Genomic DNA, 14,238 nt, shown 5'->3' on the forward strand with positions numbered 1-14,238 from the left:
CACCAATATTTTCTAGATAATGATGGCCAGGAATTAGGAAAAAAAGTCAGAGTTTTGCTTAAGAAGTGAAAGCAAGACAACCTCAGATGGTCCTGTGGAGGCCTGCAGCGACTGTGAAGAAAGCCTCAGCTAAGCTCATGCCTCAGAATGCACTATAATTTCAGGGCTGATTGATAAAAGATGTGAGCACTGATTTCAAGGAGTTAGCAGTCTGCAAGGGAAGAAACTAGCAGTCAAATAATTATAATTCCCAAGGAGTGAGCAAAGCACTCTGGGGCATAGAAGGAGAGTGATGGATTCAGTGAAGACTTTGAGGAAGGTGGCATTTGAGTTAGTCGTAAAGGAGAAGTAGAAGCTTTAGAGGCAGACAAGAGAGGGAGAGAGCATTCCAGACAGAGAAAAGAGAATGTCTAAAGGCACAGAGGGCCAGTTGGGCCCTGAATTGCAAAGGAGTTGCAACACCTACTCTCTAGTTCATTGGTCTCACCCAGGACAACTAACAAGGAAGTGATGATGGACAACTACCATCATAAGGCACAGGGAGAGTCTACAACTGCAAGCAAGAGAGTCCATCCATTGGCTCCATGGAATCACAGCTCCTTATCAGTTAGAGGTGGAGTGGACATCACCATCCCAGAATCCTCAGATTGGGGAATGAACTATGGACTAAAATAGACTTACTGGTATTATACTATAGAATTATTGTGATTCTAGCAATGGAAGAAATTATATCACTGATATGAAGGCAGTGGCCACTGGAGGTTCTGAGGGCAGAGAGAGGGAAAAACAGGTGTAATAGAGGGGCATTTTTGGGACTTGGGAATTGTCCTGAATGACAATGCAACAACAGATACAGGCCATTATGAATTTTGCCATAACCTACAGAATTATGTGGGATAGAATATAAACTACAATGTAAACTTTAATCCACACTTAGTGGCAATGTTCCAAAATGTGTTCATCAATTGCAATGAATGTACCTCAGTAATAAAGGATGTTGTTAACGTGGGAAAATGTGGGAGGAGAGGCGGGGGGGAGTGGGCATATGGTAATCCCCTACATTTTTTACATGAAATTTGTATAATCTAAGTATCTTTAAAATAATAATATAATAAAATAATAAAAAATAAAGGCACAGAGGTATGAAAAGTCACCTGCTACATTCTGACTAGTTCATTTTGCCTAATATGGATTGGATAAGTGTTGGAAGAAGGTATTGGAGCTATTGGCAGAGGACAGATGGCGAAGGGCTCTTAAGCCATACAATGGAGAGTGGATTTTAAACTATGAAGGGGCATCCATGAAGCCTCTAAAAGTATTTAAAAGATCATAGAATTTCATCCTGCATAGGATCAGAGCTTCAATTTCTTCATCTATCAAATGGCATCAGTAAGAATAACATCATAAGATTATCACAGGAATAAATGAGATGAATATAATATTAATAAACATAAGAATAAATATAGAGAAATCTTAGTACAATGCCTGGGACATAGTAAACATTCAATACATGTTAGGTGTTACTGTGCATTCATTTTTCTGTATTATATATAAATATATATATATTTTTTGCTTTTTTTTTTTTTGGTGGAGAAGAGGGACTCACAGTTTTAAATGGATTCTCAAGAACATTCGTGAGTTCACCACGAGTTACCATCAAAGAGTTGGAGCCCAATGGAAGGTTTTAAGCAGAATAATAACATGACCATGAGTTCATTTTAAATCGGTTGAGTTTAAGAGGTTGTGGGAGATACAGGGCTAAACATTCATGTGGCGCTCAGGATAGAGGTCAGGATTATTGGGAGCTCCCTTAGGAGCTGGGGGCTATTGTCATGGATGGTGGCTGAAGCCAAGGACGAGGGTCAAAGCTGAATCCTGAAAGATGCTACAATTTCTGAGGTGGGAAGAAGAGGTCAGCAGAGACAGAGAAAATGCTCTCAGAAAGACAGAAAGTAGAATGCCAAGAACCGAGGTAAGAGACTATTTCAAAGAAGGAGGGGAAGGTAAACAGTATCAGAAGCTTAAAAGAAATGAGATAAGAATCAAATCTGAAATACGCTTTGAATTTTAAAAGTTCAGCCTCTAATGAGCCACAGGACCTTGGGCACATCATTTTAACCATCTGCATTCTTCTAAAAATGGTGGGTGTGAGAAGAGAGGCCATAAATTCCTAGGCAAAAAAAAAACAAACAAAGAAACCGTTCCCTGTAGGTATATCTTAAACCACACAGGCACATTCCTAAGCACGAGAGCCATCTGTACTAAACTACTCCTGCTACGTATAAGTAACTTCAAAGAGACATGTTTATGATCTTGCAAATCCCCACGTGGCTCTGCTGGCTCTGCGCCTTCTTTGTCCTTGTCTAATATAAACCGCCTGCAGACCCCTGGGTGGCACAGAATGCTACTCTGAACTTCCTGTGGTCACCCAGACCAGCTCCCAGATTTAAGTTTCCTAATGAACTGTTGCTACTTTGCTATTTGGAGTGGCCTGCTTCCTTTTTCAGTCTTAAATGCCCACCAAACTTTGACAGAACCTATTCTGTAGGTTCACAGCCAGACAGTGGGAAATTAAGTACCGTATGTCTAACGTTCCTCTAAGAGCCGAATTTTCTACGCACAATTTTCAATAATCAATTTAACTTATTTGGTTAGCATCCAGGTTTGCAAGGAATGCAATCAATTCCACTTAGCCTAACCTTTTTTCTCAATAGGTTTTACTTTTTTAGGGAAAGGAGTTTGAAGACAATTAGTTTCTCCTCTCAAACCCCAACAGCTAAGAAGTGAGTGAATATACCTCCCAAGCAGCTCTTCTTTGATTATAAGGAGAAGTTGGTCCCCTGACCATGAGAGAGTGGGTCTCCACAAACTCAGGGAGGTGGTGTAGAATGACTTTGGAGTTAGACAAACTTGGGTTCAGAACCTATCATGCACTTATTAGTTATATGTCCTTGACAAGTTGCTAAACTTTTAGTTTCCCCATCTGAAATATGGAGAGTAAGACTAGGTGAATAACGTACACTAAGCATTTAGCAAAGCCCCAGACTCATAGCAAGTAGATAATAAATATGATCTATTATTATTGATTATCTGAAGAAGAACTCTTTGGATGGTGTCATCTAACCATGAGGGGGACAGTGGAGCGAGAGGTCACTATCGTTCTTTGATTTCTGCATAGCACAAGCCAAAACTTAGGAGGGGGGGGGCTGGAAGATTTTGACCAAGGTCAAGCAACAAAGTTCTGGATCCACCTACCACCAGGAATCATTCACAGAAGGACACTGCCTCATTTTCTCTGGAGGTTCTCTCATTTTAAAGGCAACTATGGATTCAGTATATTAAGTCCTATTATCTCCTTTATTCTCTGACATTATATCAAAGCTGTTCATTTAAAATACTATTTCTTCAGTACTGGTCAACTTTTAAGACCTATTTCTTCTTGTGCATGTCTTTTTTCATGCCTTTTCATTCAGGAATGGCAATCAGTTCCAAACTTTAATTCCCGCCGTAGTATTTTTCTAGTTCCTGCTAAGCAAACCCGTACAACAGGCCTCCTCCCAAATAATATATTTGCTATTTGCATTCTCTTTGAGCTAAAAAAAAGGCTGGAGGAGGAGCACAGTATTACAAACAGAAAAAAGCAGACCCATCCTAAAATTGCCCTTGGCAGCTGGGTCACACCAGATAAAAGTAGAAGGCTGAAGCTTGGCTCGCCTGAAACCTCCAATGATTCATTATTTCAGTAAAGCAGCCAGTGATTTCTTTAATGTAAATGATTCTCTTTTTCCTTTTTCCCTGTTTCATGTGGAGAATGCCAGAGGCTGTTTTATTCAGGACTGAAGCCTTTTGTAATTACTTCAGACCCCTCTGCATAATGAGACACCAAAACTTGGGAGAAAGCCTGGCATCAGTGCAGTGGGTAATTCTGTTTTGTCTAGAGGCAATCTTAAAAAAACAAAACCGTGTTATTCATGAGAGGGTTGAAACACACACACACACACACACAGAAGGCAAGACTTTTCACACAGGTCTTTTCCAAATTTGGGAAGGGAGTGGTAGGCTAGGGGTGTGGTCTCCTCTCATCCCCTAAAAAGTCCGCCAGACTTACTGTCTGTAGCTGTAGGCAATGTCAGCAAACTGCTTCCGCCTTGCTCGGTACACGGGATCTTTAAAACCCTAGGAGAAAAGAAACACGATTTTTCAAGGCTTTTGGAGGGAGAGGCCCAGCATATCTAGGAACGCTTTCAACGGGGCCCTTGAGATCTGGCGATGCCTCTCTCCTTCCCTGGACTAGTCTCGGAAAGTAAAGCCGCAGTTTAGCTGAGGCTGAGCTTTCCCAGGAGTTAAAAGTGATACATTATTAGCAATATCTTCAGTGCAGGGAGAGCCTCCTGGCCACAAGATTCCAAAGTGCAAACAGAGTACAGGAGTACCCTGATTTTTAAAGAAGTCTAATTTATAAACATGCTAAATTAGACAGTTGGGAAAATAAAAACCTATGTAAAGGTAAACAATATCCATTAAATCTCTGGCTAATAGCATGTGTTTAACACTGTCTCCTAACTTGTTCAATTTCAATTCACTTTGCCTTTGGTATGTGTGTACGTAAATAAGCAAACAGGTATATACTTACTACTGATCACATTTTTTAAAAATACCATTTATTGAGTGCCTACACTGGCAGCTTGTGCTTTAAAAAAGTATTTTTCCCCACAAATCTCTCCGCAAACTTGCAAGGAAGACCAGTATAATTACCCTCCTTTTATCCCTAGAAGAATAAACAGTGGAGTCACAGCAAAGGTGGGGCCATTCCCATGTTCATTTCTCTATTCCTCCATAATTGTCAACCTGCACATCTTGGCAGGGGCCCGACGAACTGAGAAATCTAGCTCAGTACATAAAAAGGATGAAAATCATTTCTTCTCTGAGATTGACTTGCAGGCAGCCTTTTCCCCAACAATTCTTAATGTACCACAGTTTCGGAGTGAAAAAGGACAAATGTGCTTTCGCGTTGGGGCAGCACATTCCTGAGTTGAAACTGATACAAAGGACTTTCTCTTTAAATGTTCGTTGTATTCCAAATTTTGGTAAGACAAGAAACTGCTGTGATCACTATAGAACTTCCATTTGTTCCCTCCAAACATTTCCCAGTAAGTGTTCCTGGCCATGGCATCTGTCATTTTAGCTTGAATTTTCTCCATCCACCATTCCTCTGATCCAAATTGTTAATGATTTGGGAAATAAAGGATTGTATTATGGAGCTTAATATCTAAGCAGTTTCTTTCCTTTTTCTTTCTTTTTTTAAAATACGAACTCCCTGATTTTCAGATATTGCTTTTTGTTTATCTGCTTGATTGGTTGGTTGCTTGGCTTTTTGTTTTTAACATCAGGGCCTTCCTCTAATTCCAAAGAAGCAGGAGTCAATGTATATAATTTAATTTCTTCTGAGAATCTATAGTACAGAGTCTGGTATACAGAAAGAACTACAAAACACTTTTTGAAAGAAGGAGGAAAATGAGGGAGGGAAAAGGGGAGGGAGGGAGAAGAATAAGTTAGTTTATTTCCTAAGTTACATTTTGAGAAACAGAGAAATACAAATGTTGCAAACTGGAAAAGTAAAGTTTCCATACAACTTTTTTAAATTCCAGAATTAAATTCCAGATAAATTAAGTGCCAATGCAGTTTAGAAAATGTTTCATGACGTGGTTACTACAAAATGTAATACAATTGTTTTTCCTAGAGCTCTGAATGATTTTAAATCATGTAGTACAGGTAGGATTGCCTGGGAATCTGAGAAGTGAAAACTACTGTTGGGCCCCAAAGTTACTTTGGAATGATGTAGTAAGAAATCTGGGCACACATGGCCTGATTTCCAAGCAACACTACCACAACCTTTTAAGAGCATGTTGACTGGCCTAAATCAGGAAATCTTGTTTTGAGCCCATACTTAGGGCTCAAAAATAAATTTGTCTGTCAATAGTTAAGACTTAATTGTTACAGCCATCCTCACTTACCCATATATATATATATATATTTTTAAAGAGCATGTCGACTGGCCTAAATCAGGAACTCTTATCTGTACATAACTCCATACTTAGGGCTCAAAAATAAATTTGTCTGTCAATATGTCAATAGTTAAGACTTGATTGTTATAGTCATCCTCACTTACCCATCTTTTTTTTTTTTTAACACTCAGCAGTAAATGACTTTCTGCAGTTCAAAAGTATAAAATATAGACTTTTGTACCTGCAAGACCTGTAGGAGAACATCTACTTTGCTATTTTGATCCAGAAATAAGAGAAATGAAGCCCATATGCTTAATTGCCTAAGGGGCCTTGACTGTGCCTCCATTCGGGTTTTCTTATCCTACAGAGTTGAGGTTGAATGGTGGAGTTAGAAACCAGGGAAGAAAAGAAAAGAATTGCCCTTACTTAGTGGATTTCTACTTCTTGCCTTGCCTCCAAATATGGAATGTCCATGACAACTTCTCCATTTGGTTCTTTATCTTTTATTTCTACTATGACTTGTCTAGGTAGTTTAAAGAGTTTTTCTATTGAGGAAAAAGAGCTTAACACAGAATTGTATATTCAGTGGGCTATCAACTATGTCAGAGGGAATGCACACACATACATACATATAAATCAAACGATAGAAAAGAAATACACCAAACTGTAACAAGCACCATCTCTAGGTAGTAGAAAAATGGTTGAGTTGTTTTATTCTTTTACACTAGTTTTTAAAGTTTTTTACTGTGAAAAATCTACTCACATAATTTTGGGGAAAGGGCAGAACATTTACACACTGACATGCATAAACACACGCATACATAATATACTACACAGGTTTTCCATATGGAAAGGCTCCTAACCATAACTCTTTTCAGCTCTTAGTTTTTAAGATGTTCACTATTAGCCTGCAAAGATACCCCACGAACCAGATTGCAAGGACTTTTGCTCTCCTAGTTACCAGGAGCCAAAGAGAGCTGTGGCCTTGAGGTCCAGTCTCTTGGGGATTTGGCCTACTATCCTTTGGGCTGCTGGATGACCACAGGGACTCTGCGGACACACGGAATGCATTTTAAATTACGCTACAGTTGGTGAATGACTAATCGCCCTGTCTCAATTTGGACTAATAGCAGCAATTTCGGTAGCACTGCATGTAATTTATTTATAATCGCCCTGTCTCAATTAAACTAATAGCAGCAATTTTGGTTGCACTGCATGTAACCAAGTATGTTTTGACAGGAAAATATATTGTTGGTGAAGGAGTGGTAGAAGGGAGGGAGAGGAGGAGTAGATAGGAGAAAGTGGGGAGATTTCTGCAGGATACAAAGTTACAACATGACCTGAAGTCTACATGCAATCACTTTTCTTAACTGCAGAAGTTTCTTTATTTGGACAATTGTTGGGGCGTTGAGGGTTGTGATTTTATTTCTATGGAAGTTTGCAGGAAAGTGTAACTATATGGAAAAGAGTTCTGAGTATTCTTCTAGACCAAGATATTTATTTGGTCATTTCTTGACATCATGGTTGAAGTTAAATATCAGAAATGCCTGGATTTTAGAGTCAGACAGGCTGGATTGGAACTCTAATCTACTCACTCACTAGGACCGTGGCCTGGGATCCCATCAGTTTACCTCTTAGTCTCATCAGTAAAATGAGACAGGTAGAAGTTACCACTTCACGGTGTTATGAGAAATAGGTCAGGTAATACAGGAAGGGCACTGTGGTAGACTAAATTATGCTCCACAATTTAGACATGTTCTTAATCTTAATCTGTATTCCTGTGGGTGTGAACTCATTGTAAAGAGGATTTCCTGAACATGTTATTTTCAGTTAAGGTGTGGCACAATTGAATGGGGTGGGATGGAGGTCTTATTCCATATTACTTGAGGCCTTATAAAAAGAAGAAACTGGAAGCCAGAATTAGAGAAGGCCACATGGGGAAGCCAGAAATCAGCAGAACCCAAAATAACAGCTAAAAAGGAGAAAACATTCCTTTGTGATGGGAAGCAGAAAATACAAGCCAAGGAACCCCAAGAAATGCCGGCAGCCAGTGCCAGAACATAAAAAATTTTCAGGGGAAAACGAGCGTTGCCAATACCTTGATTCTGGACTTCTTCTAGCCTCAAAATCTTGAGTCAATAAATTTTCACTGTTGAAGCCATTGTGTGGTATTATCATAGCAGCCTGGAAAACTAAGATAGGCACTAAGAAAAAGTCTGAGCATGCAGTGGGCACTTGAAAAAAATGCTGTATTTGTGCAAAACAGTGGGATACCCAAAAGCAGAGAAGTCTGGCTCAGAACAGAAAAATGATGTACTCTGGCATGGATCGCTGAGTAGCACCACCCTCCCTTGGGTTCTTTAACCAACATTGGCAGAATTTTTAATTTGGAATTTATATTTTATCTAAACCAATAAATGAGAGGCTTTTTACATTCCTTAAGTCGTATGCCAAATGGTTGCTAGATTGCGTGATATACTCTAGGGGAGGGAAAAAAATAACATGTTCTTAATCTGCTTTCCTGTGGGAGTGAATCCATTGTAAATGGATTATCTTATGTAAATAGATAATGTGATATCTTCTCCTGAAGATATTATTTTAAGATGTGGCTCCACTGAATAAGGATTGGTCTCATTCAGTTAGAATAAGATTGCTGGAGATCTTATAAGGACAAGATCACAGGGAGAATCTGGAAGTCAGTGGGAATCAGGAAGAGAAAGGAGAGGATGTCGCCATGATGGGAAGCAGGGATTCAAGCCAAGGAACCAAAGGATTGCCACAGCCAGCACCAGAACTGGGGGAGAAATCATGGCCTTGACAGTATTTTCATTTTGTCTTTCTACCTGCTGAAACCGTGAGCCAATAGATTCCTGTTGTAAAGCCAACCTCTTGAGTGGTGTTTGTGATGGCAGCTCAGGTAAACTAAGACTCAGGGGAAGGATGCTATACAGGCAACAAGAGGTTTAAACTGGTTTTGTTAAGAACCTGCCATTCCATCCTATAGGTGCTGGCTAAAGAGGACTTGCAAACCAAAAAGGCTTGCAGTATAATGGGTAATGCTGAAAAAAGCTCCTTCCCTCTTCCACTCTGAGTTGCTGGCCATGATCACCACTAGTAAGTCCGAGAAGGTTGTTCTGGAATGGCTTCTGATACCTGGAACCATTGTTTTACTTCTCCCTTCATCTCTTCCTTCACATTCAGTAATCAATTTCTATCTGTTCTATCTTCCAAATATATTGTCTATCATTTTTATTTTATTCACACCTAACACCTTAAGTCAAGCCACCATCATTTCTTGCCAGGAATACTGTAACTATTTTCCAATTGGTCTTTCTTTGCCCCCTTTTCCTCCTCCACTAAAGCCAAAGTGGGCTTATAAAATGCAGATCTGATAAGGTCACTCCCCTCTTTAAAAACCTGCAGTGGCTTTCCCCTATTTTTGAGTCCAAAACCCTTAATACTGTCTATAAGGCTATATGTGATTTGACCTTTGCCAATATTTCCAAGTCTCTGTTGCCCTCCCTCATAATACGCTGCAAAGAGTACTGGCCTTATTTTATCTCCTTAAGCACATCACACTCTTTTTTACATCTGAAGATCTTTACACATGCTTTTCCCCACTCTCTTAGGTTGATAATCTCTTACTAGTTCTTTTGGTCTTAGTTTATGGTGCACTTAAGAGATTTTCCTTGATTTCCCAAAACATATTGGTTTTCCTCTCTGATCTGTTCTCTTAGCAACCTGGGTGTTTCTCCATCCAGATAGTCATTATACTTGCTAATAATTACTAAATTCAGGAACTCTTTGTCTGTTTTCCTAACATATTCCTGAGTAGGAAGTTTTAAGAAAATTATCCAAAAACAGGGGTGGAAAGGCAAAAATTTACTGTGTGTCTTTTTGAAATCATTGTCTAGCATGCCCTCTGGATGCTGTAGGGGGAAGTATACTTATTTGAGGTGTAACTAGACTCTGAAATGCTAGATGCTGACTTTTAGAAGATCAATTAGTTGCCAAACCCTTTTTTTTTCCTGATAATATAACAAGTGATTTCTGTCTGGTATGGTTTTATTGCCTTGTAGGATATTAATCATTTGTATATTCATATTTGCAATCTTACTTCAGCATCCCATCTTTCACTGACTATACATATTTTGGTCTTTTGTATTTTCTTTTGAGGCACTTTTGTCATCCTCCTTGTTCCCTCATTGAGTCAAATGGATCTTTGACAGGTATTCCCTGTATAACTGTATGAAAGTTGCATTTAATGTTTAGAAAATTATGCTTGGACAGAGCAGCTTGGTAAGAATGAAACAAGTGTTTGATGAGTCAACAGGTAGACCTTTGGAATAGTCTCTGAAAGGGCCCAGAGGTGGAGAAGGTTGAGTGAGAGAAAGGAAGTAGAAAGGAGAGAAGTATTGGATAATATAGCCCTATTCATGAGGAAAGTGATGGGGAGTAGTTGTTGGTGATTGGAGTCATGTTCAAGTCTTACTCTGCATTTCTGTGGGTATGAACCAGTTTGTTATTACTTAAGTGTGGACTCATTTGTGAATGAGATCCTATTTAGATAGGAGGACAAATTGAATCATGGTGGGCCTTAATCCACATGGAAGATCTTATTAAGAGGGGATATTCAGATACAGTCAGAGAAAGCCCCAGGAAGGAGGCAGAAGTCAGAGGAAACCAGAAGATCAGCTTGCCATATGATGGGAGCAGCGAGGCAAGCCAAGGACCACCACGGACTGCAGGAAGCCAGCACCAGAATGTCATAGACTTTGGGAAGAAATTATGGCTTGTTGACATCCTGATTTTGGACTGTTAGCCTCTTAAACTGTGAGCCAGTAAATTCCTGTTGTCAAGCCAGCCATTGTGTGATATTTGTCATAGTAGCCCTGGCAAAATAAGACAGTTGGGAAACTTGATATCCACATCTTGAAAGGTGGAAATGCAGATGGAGAGACTTGGATCAAGCAATGGAAATAAACACAGAAGGCCAGTTGTGCTGACTGATACTGTCCTTAACAGAAAGGTCCCTCAGTATAGATCTTCACCTTGGTCACAGGCACAGGTGCCTGGTAAACTGGAACAGTAAACTCTAGGGCTAGGGTATGTGAGGCAGAGGCTGCTGGTGTTCCACAAGACCTGTCCTCGCCTCTTCTTCCAGGAGACCTGGCTAAACTATGTCCTCTACTCTCCTTTGCAGTTAGTAGTGGCCATGTGTGACTGATCTCTGACCAAGGGAATCTGAGTGAAGGCAGGGAGTCAACTCCAGGTCGGGCCTATAGAGACCTCCTAGGAGCATTCACTCTCTTTTTCCCATGTGCTGGAAGGATGGAGTTAGCTCCAAGGATTTGGAGAAGAGTGAGGCATGAGGAAGAGCACTGATACCTGAAAGACTGTGTGGAACAGAGTTTCCCTACTGACCCAAACTGGAAATAAAATTTTATTGGGTTAAGCCATGGAAATGTGGGGTTGTTTGATAAGCAGTTAACCTCCCTTGCTAGCTTTCTCAGAAAGCCCTCCCTAATCATTTGAGTCCTCCCTTAGAATTGTTAGCAGAATCTATGTGGCTCATCAAATCTAGTGTCTAATTATGTGCTATTTTGAGTTATGACTTAAGAATAGAACCAATCTGTGTTCCATGGAATGCTACCATTTAAAATAATGTTTACAGGCATTCTATTAAAAAAAGGCTCCATGGGTAAATAAGTTTTAGAAGCACCAGGTTGAATGGGTTTCACTTTTGTAGAACTTTTCAAAGCCTCTAGGATATAAAAGGACTTATATATGCCCAAAAAGGGATTCTAGAATACAGAGCTTTTCTCTTTGATCAAACAGTTTTTAAAAAGACAACAATTTGGCAAGTGTGTATATAACTCTTTCATATATCTATATATATCTATATATATCTATATATATCTATATATATCTATATATATACATATCTCCTGTGAGGTTATAAGACAAGGAAGAAAGGACTTTATTTTGGTTTTATGCTCTATGCTTAAAATATCAAACACAACATGAGGAATACCATCACTGAGACAAGCACACTGTTCTACAGTAACTGCATGAAAAGCCTAGCCTAGGGAAGGGCTAGCAGGAAGGTTTTAGGGAGGCTGTAATTTATGACTTGGGTCTTAAAAGATGAATAGAGATTTTCCAACAGGGGAAGAACAGGTGGAATGACAGAATGAAGCATCCCAGGTGAAGGAAACAACATAATTAAGAGCATAGAGACTGGAAAATTGTCAGAAAAAGGGGAATCAATTTTAAAATTGGGAATTAAAAAGAAACCACTTGGGTTCTGCCTGCCAAATGTACAATTGCTATGCCAGGTTCCTCTGGCATCCTTTTAGAAAGGGCAGACACCCCTTCTCCTCTATCACATTATTGGAGGCCCCTGGAAGTCAGGGCTCATGTTTAATTTATCATTTCAACCCCTTTCCTTTACATGGTCTAGGAAATAGTTCACATACACATGAGACTGCTCAGCCCTCTCTGTCTAAGATTCCTCATTTGACTTGAAGTTTAAATTAAAAATTCATGAAGCATTTATCACAGTGCCTGGCACACAGTCCACATTCAAAAAATGTTAGCTATGAATATCTTTATCTTATTTAATGTTCATAGAAGGAAGAAAGGAAGGAGGTAGTGAGGGAGGCATGATGGACAGAGTGCAGTACAGTCCTCCTATTTCATTTTCCCACTTAGTTAAGCTGGAATGCAGATGCCCTTTGCTGTCTATTTCGGGAACAATCCATACTTGGCCTCATTTTTCAAAATGATTGTTTTGGAGGCCCTTATGTGAGATATTGGGTCAAACGTCAGTGCGTACTGCCAAGGTCAGAAGGTCAATAGAAGAAGAGATCATGCTGAATCCAAGGGGACAGAGCAGAACAGGGGGTCCTTTCAGAAAGAACACCCATGAGCTCCTTGGGCTGGCGTCTGTTTGCAGTTCATATATGGAGGCCATGGCATGCGGGGGCCAGGAGGATGGGGGCAGGCACCCTGGTGGGTCTGCTTTGTCCTTGGCCCATGTCCCCGGGACCTGTTGGGAAACCACAGGAACACAGAGAGCCTGGCGTCTTCTCTTCAGGAGGACCGTGTACCTGATAAATTGTATTTTTATGATAAAGTTCATGATGCCAAGAGGCCAGGGAGCCAAAGATGTGGGTTGGGTTTGTAAAGAGAAATGAATTCCAGAGTGTTTTAAAGCTAGCACTGTCTGCTTGCAAGGGGATATGAGTATACAGGGAGGGAAATGTCAGTATTTCTGGGCTGGCCTCTTCCCCCACTACCCCAAAGGAGCAGGGAGTGAGGCCAGCTTGAGTCCTGGTGGGTGGGGGTGGAGGAGGGGAGGCTGGCAAAAGGAGAGATCCCCTGGGCAAGGTTACCAGGGGCCAGGCAGCTTCTCTGAGAAATGCTAGATCTGGAGATGCTCTGCTCACCTGCAGCTGTGTGCTACCCTGGGCGCCACAGGATGAGGCTGCACTACACACAGGAAGATGGAAGGGAGATCAAAATTCCCCACCTTTCTCCTTTCTTTTGGGAGTGGGTATTTGAGTAATATATGTTGGGAGCCTTAAATACAATTTTTATCCTGGCACTCAGTAATTTCAAGACTAAGATTCAAGGAAGCAATTGGAAGTTCACATAAAAAACGGGCAAGGCTTTTCACTACAGTTGTAATAGTGAAAAGCTGGCAACCTCCCACATGCTTGTCATTGGGAATTGGTTAGCAATTTATGGCACTGGCCTGAAAAAAAAATACATGTATATATAAAGAGAGGAGGAGAGGAAGGAAGCATATCAAATGTTAAGACTGATTATTTCTGAAGACAGTGATAATAAGTGATTTTTTTTCCTATTTCAAATTCTGGCAAAAGAGGGGATTCACTTTTGTTTCTGTTGACAAAATATTTTTCCATTGTAAAAATTTAGTGCAGAAAGAAAAATAAGGGCAAGGTGGTCTTCATTTTCATCATGCCTTCGATGTTTTCAAGTTCACTATTAGGAGTTCAACTATTTGAATTAGAAACAAAAGAAGCAGAAATTGCTTATATTTAAAAAGGTTGCCTGAAATAGCTCTCCTTTTGTTTCTATGAAATTCTGGAATTCTGGCATGAGCTGGGCCTTTCCTCCAGGCACTAGAGAGCGCTGAACTAAGAGCCTAAGGACCCAAGGTTTAGCATGGGATCTTTGAAAAGCCATTTACCCTCATGAGGCCTTA

General features: G+C 40.1%; 1 protein-coding gene across 1 annotated transcript in view; it reads right to left on the reverse strand.

Moving 5' to 3' along the window:
• The window catches only part of PAH (phenylalanine hydroxylase), an 80,893-nt gene that overhangs the window by 20,673 nt on the left and 45,982 nt on the right, over window positions 1-14,238 (reverse strand). The window contains exon 5 of the mRNA XM_004446806.5: window positions 4,109-4,176. Coding sequence (XP_004446863.1) covers window positions 4,109-4,176 — 68 coding nt within the window. The remainder of the gene's footprint in view (window positions 1-4,108; window positions 4,177-14,238) is intronic.

Source organism: Dasypus novemcinctus, chromosome 12, assembly GCF_030445035.2.
Source record: "Dasypus novemcinctus isolate mDasNov1 chromosome 12, mDasNov1.1.hap2, whole genome shotgun sequence".
Lineage (NCBI taxonomy): Eukaryota > Metazoa > Chordata > Mammalia > Cingulata > Dasypodidae > Dasypus > Dasypus novemcinctus.